The 20,102-nt window shown below is 54.8% G+C and overlaps 1 protein-coding gene across 2 annotated transcripts; it reads right to left on the bottom strand.

The window, feature by feature from the left end:
- Positions 1–1,361: 1,361 nt before the first annotated feature.
- On the bottom strand, positions 1,362–15,217 carry DRD2 (dopamine receptor D2). 2 transcript variants are annotated; one of them, XM_057749849.1, is made up of 7 exons: positions 14,906–15,217; positions 10,116–10,225; positions 8,916–9,052; positions 7,537–7,727; positions 6,550–6,636; positions 4,427–4,754; positions 1,362–2,703 (listed from the first exon to the last, which is right to left on the bottom strand). In XM_057749849.1, exons 1-7 carry the CDS (start codon positions 15,188–15,190, stop codon positions 2,510–2,512), a joined length of 1,332 nt encoding a protein of 443 aa, XP_057605832.1. In that variant the 5' UTR covers positions 15,191–15,217; the 3' UTR covers positions 1,362–2,509. The 2 variants fall into 2 exon arrangements, with proteins under 2 accessions (XP_057605832.1, XP_057605831.1); XM_057749848.1 differs by lacking the exon at positions 6,550–6,636 and having other exon boundaries at positions 2,510–2,703; positions 14,906–15,190.
- Between the last annotated feature and the right edge of the window lie 4,885 nt (positions 15,218–20,102).

Raw genomic sequence — 20,102 nt, 5'->3', positions numbered from 1 at the left:
ATACTTCCTTCCTTCCTTGCCTCCTTCCTTCCTTCCCTCCTTCCCCCATCCATCCTTCCTTTTGCCCTCCCTCCCTCCCTCTCTCCCTCCCTTCCTCTCTTTTTCTCTCTCCCTCCTTTGGTCATCTCTTCCAATTCCCACAGCTAGTAAACCCATGTGACCTCCTAAGATTTCTGATGATAAGATGAACTTTTATGCTCCCAACGAGGTCAAGATCATTCATAGACAATGTGTGTGTGTGTGTGTGTGTGTGCGCGCGCGCGCGCGCGCGCACGTGCACGCACACGCCTTGGCTACGGGGTGGGTAACAGAGCTGAGAGGTCCCTGGGGAGTTCTAGCCCCCTTGAGGGTCTGATGCCTTCCCCAGGAGGGGGGGTCACTGGGTTACTGACCCCCACCCCAGCCAGACTAGGAGCCTGTCTTGCCCACCTTCTGGAATGGGGTGCTCTGGGGACAGGAGCCTCTCCCAGGGCTTCACGCTACGTTCAGGTTTAGGGAGAAGATCAAAGTCCATAATTACGTGTTCAGGGCAAGTTAAGTGCTCCAAACTTTGGTGCTAAAAATATTGTGTTTAGCATGCAAATTATGCCCTGACAGCTCCCCGGAGCCTGAGCCCGTGGGTGCCAGCACCTTGTTTGTCATCACTGCTGTTATTCTCAAAGCGGGAAGAATATTCCTCCTTCACCGGGCTGATTTACATTTCGTTTTTAAAGAGCCAAATTTCTTTTGTTGGGCCAGTGCCAAGTCATGGCCCCGGAAGGCTTGGAGCTGTGACAGGTCTGGAGGTCGAGAGGCGGAAGGACACCAGGCTGCGTCACGCGGGGCCTCCCCACTTGCCCCGGAGGAAGCGGGTTCTGATGCGAGACAGGGCGAGGAGCAGACACAGACACAGGCACAGCCACGCCTCGAAGGCCACCTTTCCGGCGGAGCCTTCTCCGCCCTGGTGGGCGAGTGGGGCTAAGGATAGGGCCTGCAGGGGTGCCGGGAACTGGAGAGGAGGAGGAGGGGGGAAGCGGGGACAGCCTGGCTTGCCGCTGGCTTGCCTCTGGCACTTAGGGGAGCCCTGGGGATGCCGTGGGATTGCCCCTGGAGACATTCTCCCCTCCCATCCATCTTGGTTGGTGGTTGAAGGTCAGGACCACCCAACAGCAGCGCTGAGAGGGCTCAGGTCCACTTGGGAGGAGAGGCTGGAATGAGGGGAGACACGCAGGTGTACACATCTTCTCCCTGGCCTTCCTGGAGCAGCTCCTCCCCTCCTCTCCCCCAAAGTCCTGTCGCCTCTGCTGGTGGTCGGGGTGCCTTCTCCGGAGGGTCTGCCGAAGGCCTCTCCAGCTCTGACCCCAGCACAGGCACAGAGCTTTGGCCACACCCGATGCGGAGGACGGAGGGGACACGGCACCCTCTGCCTGAGGGGCCCTGGATGTGACTCTTGTCGAAGTTTTATTAGTTTGGAGCATGTGTAGTGATGGTACAGAGTTTGGGGCCCGGGGGCTCCCCCAAGCAGCAGCTTCCCCTCCTCCCTCGGGTCGGGCCAGGCCAGGCCGGACGGTGTTCCGCAGCCGCTCAGCCACGGGCTCCTCTAAGGCGGAGGCAGTGGAAAGAGGGGGCGGGAGAGCGAGGAGGCAAAAGGAAGATTAAAGGAAAGTGTCTGCAGCAGAGGGTGGCAGGGGCAGCCCCCCAGAGGACCTCAGACACCCCCAACCCAGGCCCTAGACATGCCACGGGCCCCCCGGGCCGGCCCAACAATTTGCTCCGGAGACGCACCCGCGTCCATCGGGGCAGCAGAGGGGGCTCGGGGTGGGGCTGGGGGTCCTCTCCCCACAGACCCTCCTGGGCTCCTGGAGACCAGGGCTCCTCCCCTCAGGGTATGGAAACCTCATGGGGAGCTGCGGTAGGGTCAGGACCACGGCTGTGGATGGGAGCGGCGGCCCCCGCCAGGCGCAGGTGGGAGGAGGGGTGCAGATTTTTGGCTTGGGCTTCTCTGGGGTCCATCCAGACCTGGTACGTACATGGGTCTCCTGGGCCTGAAGTTGCCTGGGGCCTGGTCAAGAGCTCTGGCTTCCCTGGTGTGGGTCTTGGACGGTGTGAATTGTCCATTGCTCCCCAGTGCCTGATCCAGCACAGGCCTGTGACGACCAGGCCAGCATGGCCTCTGAGCCTTGACACTGGCCCCGCAACCCCAGAGCCCCAGAGAGAGGTCAGAGAAGGCGGCTGTGTCTTTGGTGCCAAGGAGAGAGGGTCTGGAAGTGGGAGAGGACTCCGTGAGCTGCCCCTGAGCCTGGGGTCTGGCGCGAGGGCTGACACCGTGCCTGGCTCTCTAGCACTGCCCTGGCAGAGCGAGGGTGTGTGGGCAGTGAGGGGCGTGGAGCCAAGCTAACACTGCAGGGCCTGCGGGTGAGGACAAGGCCGAGTCCCCCCTGCGCCCCCCTGCCCGCGGCGCCCAGGGCCCGAGGCGGGGCCGCTGGGCTGGGGGGTGGGAAGGAGGCTACTGTGCAGGTGGGCAGCAGGCTCAGCAGTGTAGGATCTTCAGGAAGGCCTTGCGGAACTCGATGTTGAAGGTGGTGTAGATGATGGGGTTCACCGCGCTGTTGACGTAGCCCAGCCACGTGAAGGCGCTGTACAGGACGGGCGGGATGTTGCAGTCACAGTGTATGTTCAGGATGTGGGTGATGAAGAAGGGCAGCCAGCAGATGATGAACACGCCTGGGGGAGAAGGCAGCGGTCAGGGCGGCCAGGCCAGGGAGGGGCGGGGGGGGGGGGCAGGGAGACCTGAATTGCATGCTGCAGGCCCTGCCCAGGCACCACGGCTGCAAGAGCACCGCGGAGGGAGCCGTGGTCTTGGATGCTGGACCTGCCTCTGACCGCCGTTTGCAGACACCTCACCTCCCTCAGCCTCATTCTCCTGCCTGTCGAGAGTATATAACAATACCCACCTCATAGGGAAGCACAGTGGGCTTCAAAACACATCCGAACAGTTAACATCCTGACAGAGGTCAGCTGGCAGAAATGGATAGGTCTACTCTACTTCCTTGTTGTCTGTACGAAGACCTCCGCAGAAGCCGGGAGTGGAGAGTTGGTTCGCTGCCGTGGGGAACATGCAGTCTGGGCCGGAGGGAGAGCTGGAGGCCCATCCGCTTAGTCCTCCCGCATCCCCACGGGGACGGGAAACCGAGGCAGCTCTGTGATGTGTGCAGGGCCACTCCACTCTTGAGTGGCCAAGCCGAGATCTGAACTCCAGTCTATCAAGGTCCCCAGATGGCCAGGCTCTTGCTTCGCCTTCCCCCAGCTTCCCCAGGCCTTGGTGGACACCCCTTGCTGATCCCCCCCTGGGGACACAAGACTGTGATGCATCCGACCTCCCACCCACCACTCTGCCTGCCTCACTCAGGCCCCCTTGTCTGGTGGGATGCTCTGTGGGGAGACACCATGTGCACAGAATGCCACACAGGCACACGGGAGTCCCCGGGGACAGAGAGCTGCCTGGGCAGGGGTGAGCCACAGAGCAGAGACCCCCCAGGACGGGAGCAGAGGGTCTGGCTGGAGCCTGCTCTGCCTTCTCCAGCCACGTGGCCACAGGTTGGTCCCCTAACCGCTATGGCCATGAGCTCTCATTTGTAAAACCAGAATAGTGACACCCGTCCTTCTCATGTCACAGGACTGTTGGGAGGTCAAAGGGGTGGTGGGTGTGGATGGGTGTCACAGCTACTCTGGTGCTACAAGGAGGCAGGGGCACATCAGTCCCTCCCCACTGTCCCCATCACCCATGTCAGTCCAGCCCTTGATTTTTGACCTTTATTATCTGGTTTTCTAAGAGAATTTATCCTAAAGCCTTGTCTCGCTCACCCTCATTTCGTTCGGGGGCCCCCTCACAGCCCCGTTTACTGTTCGCAGCTTTGGGCCCACAGGGTCTTGGTTGAGGCAAGTGGAATTCCTGATTCCTCAACAACAGCAATATCAACAACACTTCTGTGTTCTACTTTGTAGTTTGTAAAATGCTTTTACTGCTGGGTATCATTTGATGACCACAACAAACCTGAGAAGTAACCTACTCTCTACTGATGGGGACATGAGAGAGAAAGATGACTTGCCCGAGGTCACAAGGTTCTAGGGGTCATTATGATAAACTGGTCAAGTTCAGATTCTGGAGTCAGACTGCCTAAGTTTAAGTCATGCATCCTCTTTGACCAAGTTATTCAAGCTCTCCGAACTTCAGTCTCCCCATCTTTAAAATGAGCATAATTATAGCATCTACCTAGTCAGGTATGTCAATGGGCTTGACCTGTACCTGAAAAGTGCCCATCCTGTGACCTACCAGGCATGATTAGGGAGCAATGGGAGGTAGGTAAGGGGCCCTGCAGTGATGGGTCCGTTTCTCAGCCAGGGCTGGGCAGAGCCAGGCTGTGTCCAGCAGCCAGGGCTGACTCACCGAGGACAATGGCGAGCATCTGGGTGGCTTTCTTCTCCTTCTGCTGGGAGAGTTTCCTGCGGCTCATGGTCTTGAGAGAGGTCCGGGTTTTGCCATTGGGCATGGACTGGATCTCAAAGATCTTGGCAATCTTGGGGTGGTCTTTGGCATGCCCGTTCTTCTCTGGTTTGGCAGGGCTGTCAGGTGTGCTGTGGAGACCGTGGTGGGACGGGTCAGGGAGGGTCAGCTGGTGGTGGCTGGGCGGGATGGGGCTGTACCGGGTCCTCTCAGGCGGGCTGGTACTGGAGAGCATCTCCATCTCCAGTTCCTGGGCTCGGCGGGCAGCCTCCTGCACAGAGGCAGAGAGCTCAGGGTAGAGCCAGGCAAGTTCTCAGCCATCAGCTACCCAGCCTCACCTGATCTATCTGGCTTCACCCGGCCTCACCCAGCCCCACCCAGCCCTTCCCTATCCCCCTCTAGAGGCAAACACCAGAGGGTCACTTGCCACAGAGGCAAGGGGTAGGGACTTCCCTGGTAGTCCAGCAGTTAAGACGCCTCGCTTCCAATACAGGGGGCACAGGCTCAAACCCTTGTTGGGGAACTAAGATCCCACATGCCACACGGCATGGCCAAAAAACAAAATAAAACAAAACAAAACAAAACGAAAAACCCAAAGCAATAAATGCCTATATTCAGAGAGGCAAGGGGGATGATCACTGGGAGGCAGGATCTGCCTGGGTACAGGACCCAGGGCACACGGCAGTCCCAACCTGCTGGGTCACCCCCTGCCCCCTTCTCAGAGCAATTCTTAGGCTGCCTCAGTGACCCCACCACCATTCTGTGGGGGCTTCATACCCTTCTCTTTTATGAACTGAGAAACACTTGCTGAACACCAGCTAACTGCAGGCACCAAGCTGGCTACTGGGAATAAGTTACTGATTGGCGTTCAGTGCCTGCCTCCAGGAGCTCACGTTCTAACTGCATAGAGGGCACCCCTGTTCTTCCTGCCAGGCTGAAACAGGGGCTGCTGGGCTGACCCAAGGCTGACCCAGCACTCACAGGTGAGATCCATTTCTCCCGGTAGACTGCCGCAGGTGCCAGAGGGTGAACCCCTGGGCCCCCACATCTTCCTCACTGGGCTGATCTGGAGGGCCCTGGCCTCAGGTCCTCATGGCCTCCCAGGTCCTTCCTCCTGTTCCCTCACTCCAGGCCTTGAGGTCTCGGCCTGAGCATCTGAAGTGGAGCCTCACCTTGAGCCCAGGTGCTCCAGTCCTGAGTCCCTGTCTCAGCCCCTATCTCAAACAGTGGCTTGGAGTCCTGCCTGCCGGTGAATAGTGAATGTTCAGGTGAAGAGCAGGGGCTCTGCTTCCGGAAGACACCTGCCCTGGATTTGCTGTGCAGTTCTTTGTGGGTTCCCTGGCCCATCCTCTGCTCACCCCAGGGGGTGGGACATCTGCTGCTTGGACCTTGGTGCTACTGTCACTGAGCAGAGCCTGGGCTCTGCTGGGACTCTGCACCTCTGGACTCGACTTACAGGCTGCACTTTATTGTGAGCCCCGCGCCTGCTCTGCTCCCTCCCTCCACTCCCAGCACCCAGCCTCCAGACCCAGAACCTGCCTGTCTGTAAGGCAGCTTATGTAAGTAAGAAGAACTCAGGCATGGATTTCAGAGAGGCACTTAGGTCTGGGCTCAACTACTCACTCTCTCACTAACTGTTTAGCCCTGGGTGAGTTATCTAACCTCTCTGAGCCTCTGTTTCTCTTCTGTAAAATGAAGATCTATAAGATCAATAAGACTTACCTCTCAGGGTTGCTGTGAGGATTTGATGAGGTAATAGGGAGATGGTAGGTGTCCTATTAATGGGCATAGCCATTATTATTATTGTTATTGTTATATGGCCAAATCCTTTCTCCCAACCATTTCCTTGTGCTAGGGATACCTCTCTGTGCCTTGCAGAATTGAGCTGTCTTACTCCACGCCTGCTTACGAGTATGTGTGGTAAGCCTGGGCTCAGCTGAAACAAAGTGGGGGAAGCTGGGAGGTGCTTATCCCTTTGACCAGCTGGTGAGGTCTTCGAGAATCATGGCAGGTGCATTTCCCTAGAGGCAGAGACCGGGCTCCGGGTCCCTGACCTGCACACTTACCACTCTCCGCCTGTTCACAGGGAAACTCCCATTAGACTTCATGATAACGGTGCAGAATTTCATGTCCTCGGGGTGAGTGCAGGTGCCCTGTGGAGTGAGCCAGCACATGGGTCATGATAGGGAGGGGAGTGGGGACAGAAACCCAATGTAGGGCAGTCAGGCTGGGCACAGGGGCTCAGAAAAGGGCAGATATTAGGAGGGCAGGGGCCTGAGGAGGTGACTGAGGTGAGGGCGAAGTTTGGTCTGTGATGGGAAGAGGTGGGCAGGATGAAGGACAACAGGGCCCTGACTTTTATGTGGCATCTGCTAAGGATCAGGCACCCTACTAGGCATGCTCAATCCCTCTCACACTGAATCCTCAAGACCACCCTGTGAGATCAGTATTCACATGTAACAGATGAGGAAACCGAGGCTCAGAGAAGTTGAGCAACTTGCCCAAGGTCACTCAGCAAAAAAGTGGTGGTGCTGGGATTTGAACCTGATGTATCTAAGCCCAAAGCTCTTGTTCCTTCTGTGCCCACATACCGTCTTCCTCAGGGAGAGCTGAGCAGAGGGGAGAAGTCACAAGATGCAAATATGGAAATGAAAGGGGGGCAGAGGAGGGAAAGAGGTGGGAGCAGGTGAGGTAGAAGGAGGTTTGAATGCAAGAGGACAGAGCATGGAAGATAAAGGAGATGGGATGGAGTCATCAGAGGGACAGAAAGGGAGACAGTAGGGCCAGAGTGAGGAAAGGAGAAGGAAGAAAAGCAAAGAAGAGGAGCACCAAGAGCTGCTGGGTTCAGACAAAAGTCTCCATGCAAAGACCTCTCCTCCGAGGTGGTCTCTGCCCTCCTCCCCACCTCCCACTCCTGGAGATTCAAGTCGCCCACTGAGGTCCCAGCCTTCAAAATCTGCTGGCATCCAGCTCCTGGGAGCTCCTCCAGCCTGGACCCCATGCACCCCCAGGTCACGGCTAGGCAGGGACATTGGGGGAGGAGATCTCAGGACCTTGAGTGGGGCCCTCAGGTTGGCCCTGAAAGCCCGGCTGCTGCGTTTGGTGTTGACCCGCTTGCGCCTCCTGCGGAGGACGACGTAAATCTTGATGTAGACCAGCAGGGTGACGATGAAGGGCACGTAGAAGGAGACAATGGAGGAGTAGACCACAAAGGCGGGGTTGGCGATGATGCACTCGTTCTGGTCTGCGGGGAGGAGAGCCCCAGCGTGGGTGCGTCAGCAGGCCCCCCCAGGCCACAGTGCCTTCCCAGCCGCCGAGGAGCAATGTTACCGAGAATATGACTAGACGCCTAAGGCGGCCTGGAAACGTTAGATGTAAATAAATACGCAGCATAAATCAGAGTATTAAAAACAACCATGAGCACAAAGCTAAGCTGTGATGACTGCTTCCGAGTGTTTCCATTAATATCCCTTCACTACTTAGTCATTAGTTTTGTCATCCATGAGCACACAAGTGGAGCCACGATTTTGGGGGAAAAATGATGGGAGAAAATGATATAAGAAGAGTAAACTACTATGTTAGGCTTTCCTGTGTATTGGTGGCAGGTCTGACACCTTTTAATTTTAGGGACAAGATGACTTGGTTCTCTTTGCTGAACTCACCTGTGTTCCAATGTCTTTCCAAGTTCCCTTCCAGATCTAGCAGATATCTGTCCTCTCACCCAGGGCCTTTCCAGATTAATTCAAATACTCTTAGCCCTATTTCTGCTTCTTGGAATTCTCAGGACACTTAGATTTTGAGCCACATGCTTTCAAGACTTCCTTGTGTCCTGTATGGTGATGGTCTCTTGGAGGCACACCAGTGTCATCTACCTCCCTGATGGGTGCTGTGCCTCCTCTGTCTGAGATGCTGCTGACTGCCTCACACAGGACCCAGTCACAGTGGGCTAGCCTCCTACTTGTTTCTACCTTTCCTGCTCCAGGTGACTCAGGCCTGGCCTGGGTTTGGCCAGACCTGGGGCTGCAGCTTCATCATACAAACACTATTGTCAGGGGTGCTGAAGGCTCAGCAGCCTCCCACCCTGTGTGCACACATGCAGACAGGCACATACGTGCATTTTTCAAGGCTGTCTGGTCTGCTTCGATTTAAACAAAGTTGAAAACGAAAATCCTCCTGAAGCGTTATCTCCACTCCTCACCCAACCCCATTGTGCCCCAGGCCACTGTTCCTCTCTGACCTCACCAGGTACAGCCAGGTACAACTCGGAGTCAGGCTTGGCCCGGGAGACTCAGCCTGGCCTCAGTCCGAGGTGGAGAACAGGCTCCTGATGGGCCACCACCCGTGTCCGCACCAGGGTTCAGCTCCCTTGAGGTCCTGCACAGGGGCAGGACCCAGGCCAGCTGAGCCTCAGGCAACCAGAGGCAGAACTCACCTGTGTTGTTGAGGCCAAAGAGCAGCGGGCAGGAGATGGTGAAGGACAGGACCCAGACGATGGCAATCATGACGGTGACCCGGCGCTTGGAGCTGTAGCGCGTGTTGTAGAGCATGGGCATGGCCACGGCTGTGTACCTGCAAGGGCATGGGCACAGGCCCAGGGACCCCTCACTACACAGCCTGCGCACTACAGAGACACCCCACTTTGGGAGGATGGAAAGTTGGTCCACCTGCTGTCTACTCTAAATCCTGCCCCCAACTCAGACAGGGAGGACAGCTGGTGACACCCGATCAAGTGCTTAATGACTGACTGGCTACCATTCGATCCTGGATCGTATCAACTGCTCCAGTCTCCCTGCTTAGATTTTAGGCTTTTGGGGGAGGGGGCCACAGCCTGGGTCTTTGCACCTTTGAAACTGTCCCCGGTGCACCTGTGCTGGGGCCGTGGCGGGTGGAAGCGTTTGCTGATGGATTGGTAGCTGGGCCCCTCAGAGCAAGCGTCAGGTCTCATTCAGCAGAAAATAATAACAATGGTAATTGATGATCCCACAAGTGGCCCTACCCAGCACTTCTGAGACATTGGCTCCATTCATTCTCCAAGAATCCTGCGAGGGGCGTAGGGCCAGGGCCTCTGGGAGCCCATGTGGCCCATGTGTGCAAATTAGTAAAAGGGCTCTGAGGATAGAGCTCAGCAAGGTGAGAAGAGCCTGGGCCCCCTTGGCCATGTGCCATGCGCTGGACATGAAATGCACAACCAGACACTAGAGTCGCACATGGGCAAGTGTCATTGTGCTTGCTTTCTAGACAATGAAATTAGGGTTCTGAAAACATCCACAATCTGCCCAAGGTCACGTAAGTAAGAAATGATAGAGCTGGGGTTTCAGTCAGGTCAAGAGCTCAAAGAGGCTTTCTCCTCTATGCCTGTCCCTGTCTGGCTATTCTTGGTAGCATCACTGTCCATAGACGGCCTCCTTTTGGGGGGTCTGTCCTCTCCCAGCCAGACACATAGGCTCCCCCACACATGTGCACACACTCACGTGTGCATGCACACACGCATACACACACACACAAACACGTGGACACGCAGGCACACAGCCAGCCGTACGGCATCTTGGACAGAGCCTGACCCTGCAGGAGAGGTGGGGCAGCCCAGGAGGTGAGGGGTCTGGGTCACCTCTCCCATCCTGGCTGGGCTCACCTGTCGATGCTGATGGCACACAGGTTCAGGATGCTTGCTGTACACATCATGACATCCAGAGTGACAAAGATGTCACAGTGAATCCTGCTGAATTTCCACTCGCCCACCACCTAGGGACAAAGCAACATAGAGGAGATCGACCCAGGCACTGCAGCTTGGTGTCCTGGGGTGGGTCGGGCCCTGGGCTCGGCAGGGGCCTCGCGGCTCTCCGGCCGAGAAGAAGAGGGGCAGCCACGCAGAGCCGTGGCCGTGGGTGCCTGAGGCCCTTGCCCCGGCCCCTCTCCTCTTAGACACACAGGCCACTTTGTGCCGGAGGTTTGCTAGAAGAAAGACAACCAGCTTACCCGAGTGCCTCCGCTTGGAACCCTCATCTGTAAAACCTTTGTGTGAACACCTTGCGAGCCTCACATTACCAGTGAGGAAACTGAACCTCAGAAAAGTGCCGCGACTCGCCGGAGGCCTTTCAGCTCAGCCTCTGCCCCTCCCTGGCCCAGGTCTAGGGGGGAGCCAGGCCGCCCCTTGGTGTGTGGCACACGGCTGGGACCCAGTAAGTGTCCGTTAAGAACAGTGGTGAAGACGATGACTGTGAAGCAGTAAGGACGTTTCTGCTCCTCGTTACACTTAAGAGAATGAGACAAGGGAAGCTTGGCCTAGAGCTTTCAGAGGAGCAGGGCGGGCTGGGGAAGCTGTGTAATGATACCTCCCTGGTTCGGTGTGAAATGAGAAGCCCAGCTCGTGGCAGGAGCACTTGGTGCCCCTCTTCCCCCCTCCCCGGACACACACTCATGGCCCATGCACACCCACACCGCCACCCCTCCCGTTACACACACAGGCACGCACGCCCACACAGCAGGCAGCCCTGGAAGCCTGGAGCAGGCCCCATCCCTGAGGACAGAGTCAGGACAGGGAGGGACAGCTCGGGTTGCTGCCTATTGGAGAAAAGAGCAGCAGGAAAGCCCCCTCCTGGTGGCGGGAGCTGCGCGGTGCCCACTCTGCAAGGCACAGCAGGGCAGCGGGGCGGATCATCACGCGCATTCTCAGCACTGCCCGCTTAGCTGCTCAGGCATAGAGCCAATCACTAGCATTTAAGGGCAGTGATGGGCACGGCACGGAGGGAACAGCAGCTTTTCCCGGAAGACGGGAGGCCTCTCGTGAGCACTGCCCTCGCGGGGGCTCATGTGGGGCGCTGGTGTCCAAGCGCTGGCCAGGCAGGCAGGAGCGGGCTGTCCTGGGGCCAGGCAGGGGAGCACGGAGGTAGAAGGGGATAGAAGGGGTTTCCCTGGCATCAACAGGGTCTACCTTTAGGGCACCACTGGAAGGGTCCCAGGCCTGCCTGGTCTATGCCACACTTTGATGCCCTCCTAGGATTAGTATTTCCAAGCTGCTCTCCTCCCCCTGGGGATCTAGGTCTGAGATATCAGGGCTGTCTTCTCCATCCTTCCTGCTTCCTTCCCTCCTCCTCGCCTTCCTTCTTTCCTACAGACACTTATTGAGCAACTTACTATGTGTCCGGCTCCATCCTAGACTCTGGGGCACAGTGGTGAACAATCCTGACAAAGTCTTCAGGGAGCTCTCAATCCCTGCTGCCAAAGCCTTCCTGGAGCACAGAAGGAGGGGCCTCCTCCAAGGTCCCAGGAGCAGCTGCTCTAGAATGCAGTTAGGGGCTTCTGAATCAAAGGCTCAAGAAAGTGTGCTGGCAGGCACTATGTATAGAGCATCTCCTAAAGTACGTGGGCACGTACTTTACCTCATTTATTGTTCTTAAAGCTCGTACAAGAGGGGGTGGCTTATGCCCACCCCTGGACGAGGGAATGAAGCTCAGGCGCACACCCAGATGGTGTGCAGCGGGGCTGGAAACTGAAGCAAGTTCTTTGGGCAGCACATCCTATGCTCTCTCCTGAGCTGCCTTGGAAGGGGCCATCTAGCTTGTCAAAAGAGGAGATGATTATGTAAAAAGTACTAGATAAACACAAAGCAGGAAAGGAGCGATTACAACTGCAAGGGTAGACTAACTTGGGGTCAGGGAGGAAAAAGATTGGCCCAAGATCACCCAGTGATTTAGTAGCAGAGGGAGGACTGACCTCCAGATTTCCTAGTCCCACCCCAGGGCTGATTCCTCCACACCTCTGGACAACATTCATCAACATTCTTGCCTACATGAGGCTGCGACCTGCAGGGTGGGCCTTGTCCTCTCCATCAGGGTGCACTGTCATAGCCCCGCCAGGGCCTTAGAGCCCAGCCCCAAGGGTGAAGCAGGATGCAAACGTGCTCATACCTGTTGACCGAGTGAGTACATAACTGCGTTCTGACTCTGCTCACTTTCTCAATTTCATCTGCTCTTCTGGAAAATGCACCCAGCAAACTCTCCCCTCAAAGGTTTGTGAGGCCAAAATGGCAATGCAGACAAGGGAGCCCTGGCTTTCTTCTCTCGGCTTCTCCAGATGGAAAGTTGTAGGGCCGGGAATGGAACCCGGTCCGCCCACTCCAAAACCAGCCTGCTTTCCATACACTGAGCAGAATAAACAGTGCACATCCAGCGCCACCTGGCTGGGTGCCAATGTGGCAGGCTATCAGAGGCATTTAACATCCTTGGAAATGGAACAGGACGGAAAACGCTGGACAACAAGAACATCACTTGGAGAGGGTACAGTATGAGCTGGGAGGATGCTTTCATAGAATATTGGGATAGGGTGAGACTCCACTTGGGACATTCTCTAGGGACAATAAGTAGCTGAGACAATGTCATGTAAGCAAGGCCCACTGTCCAGCTCTTGTTTTGATGGACACGTTTGAGCACTGCCCTCTGAGACGCTGTTCTCCACGCTCCCCTGAAACACTGAGCTTCACCTTTAAAATAATGTGAACAGGTATGTTTAAAATATCTTTATGAAAGACTTACAGGTTCCTAGGATCCCTAATGCACAGATCTGGCCCTCTCTTAGAGGGTTTGGGTGGGGATGGTGGATCTGGAAGCCCCAGAGCTCTGAGCAGAGCACGCCTTCCTCTGGAAGACGGCACCTCTTTGCCTGGGTATGGGGAGGGTGCTTCAGTGTGGAGAGGTGTGACTATCTATCTTCATCTTCATCTTCATCACCGTTGTCATGGCTACCTTTACACGATGCTTACTGTGTACCTGCTGCCATTCTAAGCACTTTTCATGTTAACTCACATGATTCGCAGACAATGCTATGACATAAGCACTATGATTACCTCCACTTTATAGATGAGGAAACCAGGCACAGAGAGGTTGTTTGCTTGGCCAGACACCCATCATTTTTCACCTGATGGTCTCTGACCTGGGAACCTCCTTTGCAAGGGAGCAGGAGGGGAACAGGCCTAAGAATCAAGAAAGGGCTCCTGAGGGAGAGGCCCTCAGACAGGACGTAGGATGGACAGAGTCCAGGGGTCCCCATAAACGTGCAGTCATGGAGGAACTGGATGCCTGGCTGGTGGCCCCAGTATGTTTTCAGGTTGTATTGCATCTATTGTTTGATTCTTATTGGTTCTCTCTTAATATTCAGATCATTTGGGAAGTCCAGCCTGTCTGGGCCGTGCTAAAGGAAGCCAAGAGAGTGATAACCCAGAGCTCCCGGTGGGCCCATGTGGTAGTGACAATAGGAGCCCCTGGGGACATGGAGACAGAGGGATCAGCCTCTCCTCCCCATATCTGCTTCTTCTCCTAGATGTCTCCTTTGCTCAAACCTAAAGAGGTTTTGTGTTTTCTTTGAAAGGTGGAAGCCCTTCCTTCCCAGGCAGGGGCTTGCCTCTGCAGCACAGGTAAATTGCCCTCTCATCCAGGTCAGGAAGGTAACAGCTCAGAGACCTTGGTGACCTTGGCCTTAGCTTTTTCCTGCATGCCCGGTCAGCTTCCCATGCACCCAGACTCCACCCCAGAACCCTGGGCAGAGAAAGTGGCAGGATCCAGACTGTGCCCACTCAGACCCTCCCTCATCTGCCTGCCGGCTCTGGAAACTGTCCTCCTGGAGGTGGGTCCCCACTTCAGCACTTCTCAAATTTCTCCCTTTGCTTTGTGATCTGGGTGAAGACAGGCAACTTCTCCATGCTTCCGTTTCTTCTTCCTTAAAGTGCGAAGAATGGCATCGACTCAGAATCGGCACGAGGATTTGCTGAGTGTGTGTCTGGGGAAAGCGCCTGGCCCACAGCGGGGGCTGCCTACTCACTATTCCAGGCTCTGTTCCTAGCCAAGCAGTGGGTCACCATGGGGTCCTTCCCGAGGAAAGGGGGAGCGGCACAGTTCACAGCGGCCTCGGCCAAGTGGTCCCAGATACAGGCTAGTACACACGGCGGGGGGGGGTGGGCAGGGAGGAGCGCGTGGAGCAGCACACCCCCCCCCCATTCTGAAGCGGGGAGAGAGGGGTGAAGATTTCAGGCCGGGGAGCACAAGCCTATGCTGTCCCCGGAGCCCCTCGTCCACGATTCCCATCCTCAACGTGACCTGATGAGCCGGCTCTGGGGCCCAAGTTCCAGCCGCTGTGTGATGCTGGAGAAGTCACCGAACTTCTCTGACTACCCGGCTCAGCATCTAGAAGATGCTGTGAGGACTCGGTGGGGAGATGCTGTACGTGAAGGACGAACGCGAGGCCTGGCACTTAGTAAGCATCTTACAGCAGGCAGTCGGGATCGTTAAGGAGACAATCTACCCATTTTGTAAGACTGAGCCCAGAGTGGAGGAAGAGCCCACCCGAGAAGGCACCCTCCTGGTGGGACGCAGCGAGGAGCCTGGCCTCCCCCGGGGCAGGCACCGGAGCACCGCGGGGGCCCAGACCAACCTCCAGGTAGACCCCCCAGGGCATGACGAGCGTGGCCACCAGGAGGTCGGCCACGGCGAGGCTGACGATCAGGTAGTTGGTGGTGGTCTGCAGCGCCTTCTCGCGGGAGACGGCCATGCACACCAGCACGTTGCCGAAGACGATGACGAAGATGAGCAGGGTGAGCAGCGTGGCGTAGTAGTTGTAGTGGGGCCTGTCGGCCTTCCCTTCGGACCCGTTGAAGGGCCGGCTCCAGTTCCGGCTCTCCGGATCGTCATCGTACCAGGACAGGTTCAGCGGATCCATGGGGGCGGCGGGGCCACTGGGTGGCCAGGCTCTGGCCAGGAGAAACGGGTGCAGGGAGTGAGCAGGAGAACCCCCCCACCCCCCGCCAAAGCATGCTGCCCCCCACAGAGGGCTCCAGGGCTAAAACCCACCCCTGGAGGTTAAAAGGGAAGGCTCCAGCCTCAGGATGTTAAGGTTTGCCTCCACACATTTTCTTAAAACTTCGGGGCCTGCTGCCACTTTTTGTCAGCAAGTTCTTGCAGATGGTAAAACGGGAGAAAGTACAATGTTTTAAGTATAATAAAATGAATGAGCTTGAAAAGAGCTGATCACTCACTCACCCATTTAGTCAACAAACAATTAAGCAGATCCCATGCCCCCCACACTTAAGACAAGTTAGCGAGGCGTTTCAGCTTCTAGTGGTAAGAACAGACACATGCATTCGTTCATCCTTGATGCTATAAATACTTATTGAGCATTGTTCTATATAATGCTAGAAACGTAGGCAATTACAAAATACACATGGTTCTCCAGCTCACATTCTAAAAGAAACAATAGCCGATTCACCAAGCAACTAAATCTATGAGCGGTAGGCACTGGAACATGGACTAGGGAGAGAGACACAACCTAGTTTGGGGCTCCAAAGAAGGCTTTCCTGAGGAAGTGATGTTCAACCGACACCTGAAGGATGTAGTCAGGTAAATAGTCGGGAGCCAGGGGAAGGGTCCAGATATAGGAAGCAGGTAAGCAAATTTCAGAGCTGGAGAGTGGGTGTCATGTTGGAGGGCTGATGGGAGATTCGGGGCAGCCAGAGCGCAGAGGGCTTGGGGTGAGTTGAACTAGAGGCTGCAACAGGCTTGATCACAGAGGGCCTTGTAATTCACCCTAGGAGTTTAGACTTGACCTGAGGGTAGCAGGAGCCTCGTGATCAGATTTGCCTTTCAGAGAGAAGAGTCTGGCTGCTGTGTAGAGAATCAAAGGGTGGCCCTCAGTGGGGTGTCAGGACACCATCTAGGAGGCTCCAGGAACCCAAAGAAGAGCTGATGAGGTTCTGCATTTGTGCACTGAGAGCTCTGAGGAATGCGCATCTCATCTCAGGGGGAGAAGACTTCATGAAGGAGGCATCATCGGAGATGAGGTAGAAGGAGGAGTTAACCAGGTGACTGTGTCCAGGGGAGACGTTCCAGCCAGAGAGGACACAACACGGTCCCAAATAGCAAATAATTCTCTTTGTCTAAAAATGCAGGGCGTGGGGCTTCCCTGGTGGCGCAGTGTTAAGAATCCGCCTGCCAATGCCGGGGACATGGGTTCGAGCCCTGGTCCGGGAAGATCTCACATGTCACGGAGCAACTAAGCCTGTGTGCCACAACTGCTGAGCCTGTGCTCTAGAGCCTGCAAGCCACAACCACTGAAGCCTACGCACTGCAACTACTGAAGCCCGTGTGCCTAGAGCCCATACTCCACAACAACAGAAGCCACCACAATGAGCAGTCCTTGTGCTGCAACAAAGAGTAGCCCCCGGCTCTCTGCAACTAGAGAAAGCCTGCACGCAGCAACAAAGACCCAACACAGCCAATAAATAAATAAATAAAATAAAATAAAACAAAATAAAAACATAGAGCATGATAGTGAAGCTGGGGAAAATTAAACTGGAGGACTGTTCATGGACCAGAATGGGTTTTGTAAGCTTGGAGCCCCTGGAAGGCTGCTGGGGGCAGAGGAATGACTCCATTGGACTGGTGCTTAGCAAGGGCTGCTGGCTGTGTAGTGCAGGGGTGTGTTAGATGGAAGTGAGGTTGTGACTGTAATCCAGGTAAGAGATGGTGGCCGTCTGAATGAAGGCACGGGAATGAGCATGGAGAAACGTGTCCAGAATCAGTAGCTAACTTGCAAGCCAATTTCATGGAGTTTGGTCATTGGATAGATGTGGGGTGGGAGAGGGGTGGGCAAACAGGGAGAGCAACAAGGTGAGGATAACTCCAGGTTTCTGCACTGGGCTCTGGGAAGAGGCTTGGTGATGCTGCCCACTGAGAAAAGCAAGCAGAGGGGCTCAGAGACAGCAGGCATTGATGAGCTTGACAGCCTGCGTTTTGGTTGTGATTGAAACATAATGCACGTATAATATAGTTGGCTTTCCTGCTAACAAAAGTGTTCCTATTTCATACAATGGAGCTAAATGATCAGTATTTCAAGGCGTTCCACACAAAGCTCCACGACTTCCAGGTGTTTTGCTACCCAAATGGATTTGAAATCCAGCAATTTATGCCATTTGATTTGAACATGGTACCATGTCCAAATCAGGGAGGAAGGCACACCAGCCACAATGGGTCAGAGGGGACCCCGGAGAAGGGTCTGCCCACCTCTACACCCTCATCCCTCTGACACACCTTCTCTGCCAAGCTCTCAGCTGAGGAGTATAGATGATGTCCAACCCATCAGCACTCTAGAGCCCCTTAGAGAAAGCAAAATGCCCAATTTCATGCAGGGTGGCACAGAATGCCACCTTGCAACAAGTCTTCTAGTTCCAAGGTAGTGGAGTACTGTGTCATATTGACAGTGCACTTGGCAAAGCCCGCTGGTACCCTTTCCCATTTGGAGCACGCAGCGGGAGACCTGCATGTACATATTGATCAGGCAGCAGGGGCTGCTCCTGCCATTCATTTGCTCAGTCAGCATCTATGGAGCTTGCTGGGCCTGAAGTCCTGCGCCAAGCCCTGTCAGGGGCCTGGAGACTCGGAGACACACTCCCTTTCCCCATGATCCTGACTGCTCCTCTCTGCCCCCCTCCCACCTCCTCAGTCCCTCTCTGTGTAGGGCCAGGGGTATCTGATGGGGACACCCAGCCCACTGTCTCCCCCACCCAACCCATTCTCCACGCCCAACCAGACTTGCGTTTCTGCAGCACGACCCTGACACTGCCTATGTTATAGCTTCGTCTGCTTGCAAAGGAAATGATAGTTTGCCAAGTTTTTTCTTTTTTTCTTTTCTTTTCTTTTCTCTTTTTTGATATTTCTTCTTCTTCTTCTTCTTTTTTTTTTTTTTTTTTGATATACTATCTCCTTTATCCTCAAAATAATCTCTAAGGCTTGTAATTCTTATCCCCACTCTACAAATCAGAAAAGTGTCTGGAAAACTTCCTTTTCCTTGCCCCTACTGGCCAGTCCCTACACATCTTTCAAAGAAAGCCTTGCTCAGAATCCTCCTGCCCTGAAATCCATTCCAAGTCCTCCTGACTGGACCAGCTCCCTCCTTCCCCAGGGCTCTCACGGCATTGTCTCATGCTTCTGTTCTAGAATATTCCCCATTTGCGTGTCTGTTTTGTTCACTGGAGTGTAAGCAACTCAAGGGTTACACCTTGCCTTTCTCATGCCTCATCTTATTCATGGAATAAACAAAAAAGCATAATACCTTGTTTTTCTCTTCCAACTCCTAATGCTGTGATTTGCACACAGTAAGTGTTTAACAGCTGTTTGCAGAACTGAATCAAAGGCCCACTGGGTCCAACTGGGAAGAAAACCCCTCCACACTTGAAGTACACTGTTAACATAGCCCATCAATCAACAAGTGACAAAAGAGAGATGCAGCCGGAGAATATCATGGGTGTTACATGTAGTTCCCCAGAAAGCAGACCGAGGAGGAAGGCAGCATGCAGGAGATCTATTGGGGATGCTCTCTGATCAGGGCTTGCAGGGCAGTGAAGGGAGCAGGACAGGGCGGTGGAGAAGCTGGGCTGCTTCACAGTCACACCAAAGACCTCGGGTGACCCCCCAGCAAGCCTTGCAGTGCAGCCTGAATTAGGGCAACAGGGTCAAGCCTTTGTTCCCTCTCATAACATCACACGTTGTGAGCTGTCCCAAGGAAAGGATGCACTCTTGAGACAGGCATCTCTCTTCAGCAGTTGTCAGTAGCCAAGAGGGTGGACTCGGCTGCAAACAGTCAGTTGCCAGCACTCCCAGTGGTTGGGGAAGGAGTGCTTGAGACCCACAGGGTGTCCAGACGGCACACCGCAGCACCCAACACGGTGATGTTCAGACACCGCACAGCATGTGGGCATGGGCACAGCTGGAGTGTTCATGGAAGGCTTCCTGGAGTGGCAGGAACTTCAGCTGGGACTTACCTTATAGGTACAATTTAATGGCAAATGTGAGCATTGCTGATCGGAGGTGGGGGTGGGGGGTGGTTAGGGGTAAACACTTATTCCTCTCTGGTGCTAGTTACTCTGAAGAAAAAGCCTCACCCAAGGCTGGAAAGGCCTCATGCATTTCATTTTCAAATGGAGCATTTATTGTTCTTGTTGCTTTTTGCTAATACAAATGTGATATAATTACATTGTAGAAAAAAATGGGAAAGTGTGGAACATACCTAAATACCTATAGACCCTATTAACCAGCACCCAGAGTGAACTGCAGCTTCTCCTGTGTCCTCAGCAACCTTCCTAATTGGGGCTGACATCTCTCACCCACAGAGACTGCCCAGCTAGCTCTCAAGCTGATCGGGGATTCTGCAAATCCACTCCCACAGATGGGGGACTCCGGCATGAGAGAAACTAGTATAACAGAGGGGCTGAAGACCAAAACACCTGCGTTAAATCCCAACTCTAGCCTTACTAGCTCAGGTGTCTTGGCCAGATCATTTTGCTTTCCTGAGCCTCAGTTTTCCCATCTGCAAAATAGGGAGAGCAATTATTGTTGTGAGGATTAAGTAAGATGATGCATATGTGGCTGGCACAAGTAAACCCTCATGGAAAAACCAAACGTTTACAAAACCAAACCAGGCAAAATAATTCCAAGAAACAAGCAATCAGATGAGACGCCTGAGTCTTCAAGAGATGAAGTGACAGGCGCTGTCCAAATGCAGCCCATCAGGGTCAGAGATCCTGCTGGCCTCTTCCTGTGACACCCTCTGCCTCCTACTGCTCATCCTTGGAAAGTGG

Source organism: Hippopotamus amphibius, chromosome 9 (genome assembly GCF_030028045.1).
Source record: "Hippopotamus amphibius kiboko isolate mHipAmp2 chromosome 9, mHipAmp2.hap2, whole genome shotgun sequence".
Lineage (NCBI taxonomy): Eukaryota > Metazoa > Chordata > Mammalia > Artiodactyla > Hippopotamidae > Hippopotamus > Hippopotamus amphibius.
This window is presented reverse-complemented; position numbering and strand designations above follow the sequence as displayed.

What these genes read in the sequence shown, in the direction of transcription:
- DRD2 (XM_057749849.1), bottom strand. Translation starts at nt 15,190, where the DNA reads ATGGATCCGCTGAACCTGTCCTGGTACGATGACGATCCGGAGAGCCGG. An exon ending in CCTGGGGGGTCTACCTGGAG is followed by an intron (nt 10,226 to 14,905) that starts GTTGGTCTGGGC and finishes CTTTGTCCCTAG; the next exon opens with GTGGTGGGCGAGTGGAAATT. An exon ending in CTGTGAACAGGCGGAGAGTG is followed by an intron (nt 4,755 to 6,549) that starts GTAAGTGTGCAG and finishes GCCTCTGTGCAG; the next exon opens with GAGGCTGCCCGCCGAGCCCA.